This window comes from Arachis hypogaea, chromosome 5, assembly GCF_003086295.3.
Source record: "Arachis hypogaea cultivar Tifrunner chromosome 5, arahy.Tifrunner.gnm2.J5K5, whole genome shotgun sequence".
NCBI lineage: Eukaryota > Viridiplantae > Streptophyta > Magnoliopsida > Fabales > Fabaceae > Arachis > Arachis hypogaea.
Window position 1 is genome coordinate 5058276 of NC_092040.1, and position 3236 is coordinate 5061511.

Consider the following 3236-nt stretch of genomic DNA (forward strand, 5'->3'; position numbering starts at 1 on the left):
TTCTCTAAAGTGCCGGTTATTCTGAAATATGCAACATACCAGCTGTTGATTATAAAATAAATTGTTTGAAAACAGCTTTGTTATGTTTTTTTTCCTAATCAATCAGAGTTCTGCTGGATAAATAATGGAAATACGAATAACATGAATAATAGCACGCCTTATCTTTTATAATTAGAGTTTTACTATTTAAATTTTTTATTAAAAATATCGTATTATCCTAAAACAAAAAAGTTAAAGATTAAAATAATTTTTTTGATTTATTTTAATGTTAATACTGTGATAAAAATTATTTATTTTAATGTTAGTGTTAAAATCTATTGATATTATAGTTAGATGATAGATTTTGTAAATTAATTGTTATTTTTATTGTGTTAAATTAAGATATTATTGTAGTAGTATTAACAAATTTTATATTTTTTTATATTAATTATTTTTAAAATTTGAAACTTAATTCTTGATAAAATATTAGTGAAAATATATATTTTTAATTTTAATTTTTTATTTTTAATTATTTTATATTTTTAATTTACATAAAATCAATTTTATTAATTTAATTAATAATTTATAAATTAAATTAATAAACTAATAAATCAATAATTTGTTCGATTCAACTACCTGACAACTATAATTGATGAGATCTTTTTTCATTTTTAGGAGGATTTTACCAGATAGACAATAACTTTTACAAATAATATGAACAATAGGCTTTAAAATTCACCTAATAAAATAAAAAATATTATACCCCAAATTATCTCCTAAATCTTAACATTAGTATAACTATTTGTACGCCTAATGAATTGAATATCCAACCATTGTTAACATAAATAAATTAAATAAAAAATCATCCAATTAAAAATAATAAACATAATCATCTGTATACCTATTAAATTAAACATGCAATATATCCATTATTCACATTATTTTATATTCTCATTATCAATTTATATTTTTTCTTTTTAAAATTTTTGGAGCAAAGAAGGAGAGGCCATTAGTGGCGTCCTCTGTGTAAGGCAACACTTCAATTTGATGACGCGAGCACCCCAGTTCTTAGGGCCAAAAAAGTCATTTGATGTGAAAACGAGTAACAGCGTTATGTGGTCGCAGACTTTCGTGAATGAGACCCACACCCAAACTTAAACTCGGGACGCGGTCCATTTTACTTCAAAACACTACTCTTATTTTTTTAACCACCTCTAATTATTCAAAATAAAGTCAGACCCCACCACTAATTTCCAAATTCCCATACACACTACCATTTCAAATATGTTCGTTATAAAAATCTATCTATATGTACTACGTAATTATGACATAATTGAAGGGCATTGACCAAAACACGAAATTATACACCCATCTCTTTAAATACACCTTGAAACATTCACCTTCTTGGATTTCAAGCGCACACTAGTTCATTCATATCATAAAATCTTATTTGACGCTGTCTTCCCCCACCTCCATTCTCAACAACAAAACTAAAACAACGAACTCCATCTTGTATCAAAGAAGAAGAAGATGATGATGATGCAGATGTGCTCCACCGTGCCATCAGTTCACAACATCCATAACAAGTTGCAGGCAACAAGGTGCCCCAGTTTCAGATGCCGCGCCGCCTCACCTCTCAACCCTGCAGCTTCCGTCAAGCCCTTCGTTTCTACCGAGTCAACTCGCTTGCACCTCTCTAACCTCGAAAAGCTCCTCGATACCCAAAAGCCCCTCCAACAACAACACAATAAAATCACAAGCACTGACGATTTATCATCGTCCACGGAGAAGAAAGCAAAAAGTTTCCTTGAAGGACTCAACTTAGGGAGATTGTGGAGTTCGGAAATGAAAGCAGCCGCCGAGGATATGTCCCCGCGAAACCTCCACCGCCTGCAGCGCCTCCTCTCCAAGACAGCCGAGTACTCGCCGCGAAACGTCCTCGGCAGCCGGTGGAGGGAGTACCACGGCAGCAATGACTGGAAAGGGATGCTCGATCCGCTCGATGAGAATCTCCGCCGGGAGGTTGTCCGGTACGGCGAGTTCGTCCAGGCCGCCTACCAAGCTTTCCACTCTGACCCCGCCATGTCCACGGAGGCCCCGCCAGAGCCCCGCCACGTAGCCCTCCATGACAGGACATATAAGGTCACCAAGAGCCTCTACGCCACGTCATCTATTGGGTTGCCCAAATGGGTCGATGACGTGGCACCGGATCTCGGGTGGATGACCCAGCGCTCTAGCTGGGTCGGGTACGTCGCAGTTTGTGATGACCAAAGAGAGATCGCACGGTTGGGAAGGAGGGACATCGTGATTGCCCTTCGCGGAACTTCAACTTGTCTGGAATGGGCCGAGAATCTTCGAGCCCAGTTGATTGATCACCCTGATGATAACAAGGAAGATGATAACCAAGGAAGGCCCAAAGTGGAGTGCGGGTTCTTGAGCCTGTACAAGACACGTGGTGCTCACGTGCCTAGCTTAGCCGAGTCTGTGGTGGAAGAAATTAAGCGGTTATTGGAGGTTTACAAGGGTGAGAGCCTAAGCATCACAATCACAGGCCACAGTTTGGGGGCAACGCTGGCCTTGTTGGTGGCCGATGAGATAAGCACGTGCAGCCCAAACATGCCACCAGTGGCTGTTTTCTCCTTTGGTGGGCCTCGAGTGGGTAACAAGGCCTTTGGAAACAGAGTTACGGCCCGTAATGTGAAAGTGCTGAGAATTGTGAACTCGCAAGACGTGATTACGAGAGTGCCTGGAATATTTGTAAGCGAGGAGGTAGAGGAAAAAATAAGGAACTCCAAGGTTGGTGGTGGTGTCATGAACATGCTTGAAGAGAATACACCGTTGGCTTACTCACACGTGGGGACCGAGCTACGTGTCGACACCAAGATGTCGCCTTATCTAAAGCCGGATGCTGACATGGCATGTTGCCATGACCTGGAGGCTTACCTGCACTTGGTGGATGGTTTCCTGGCATCTAATTGTCCATTTAGAGCAAATGCTAAGAGAAGCCTGGCTAGATTGATGCAGGATCAAGGCTCTAATGTCAAGAAATTGTATGTTAGCAAGGCAAAAGCCTTGACTGTTAATCTTAAGAGACAAGGATCTATGTCCATGTCCATGTCCACTTGTTTGCCGAGTCCATCTTAAACCACTCCAATAATATTTATGTGTAATTCTTAGATGAAAACAAAAAATGTGAATATATTTTATTTGAGGATGTTACACATACACACAGGTTGTGCTTTTTGTCTTCCACATAA

The 3236-nt window shown here is 38.9% G+C and overlaps 1 protein-coding gene across 1 annotated transcript; it reads left to right on the top strand.

The window, feature by feature from the left end:
* Positions 1-952: 952 nt before the first annotated feature.
* LOC112800368 (phospholipase A1-Ibeta2, chloroplastic-like) lies at positions 953-3204 on the top strand. Its single transcript, XM_025842604.3, has one exon. The coding sequence runs from the start codon at positions 1510-1512 to the stop codon at positions 3121-3123; it is 1614 nt and encodes a 537-aa protein (XP_025698389.1). The 5' UTR covers positions 953-1509; the 3' UTR covers positions 3124-3204.
* The last annotated feature ends 32 nt before the right edge of the window (positions 3205-3236 follow it).

What these genes read in the sequence shown, in the direction of transcription:
- LOC112800368 (XM_025842604.3), top strand. Translation starts at nt 1,510, where the DNA reads ATGATGATGATGCAGATGTGCTCCACCGTGCCATCAGTTCACAACATC.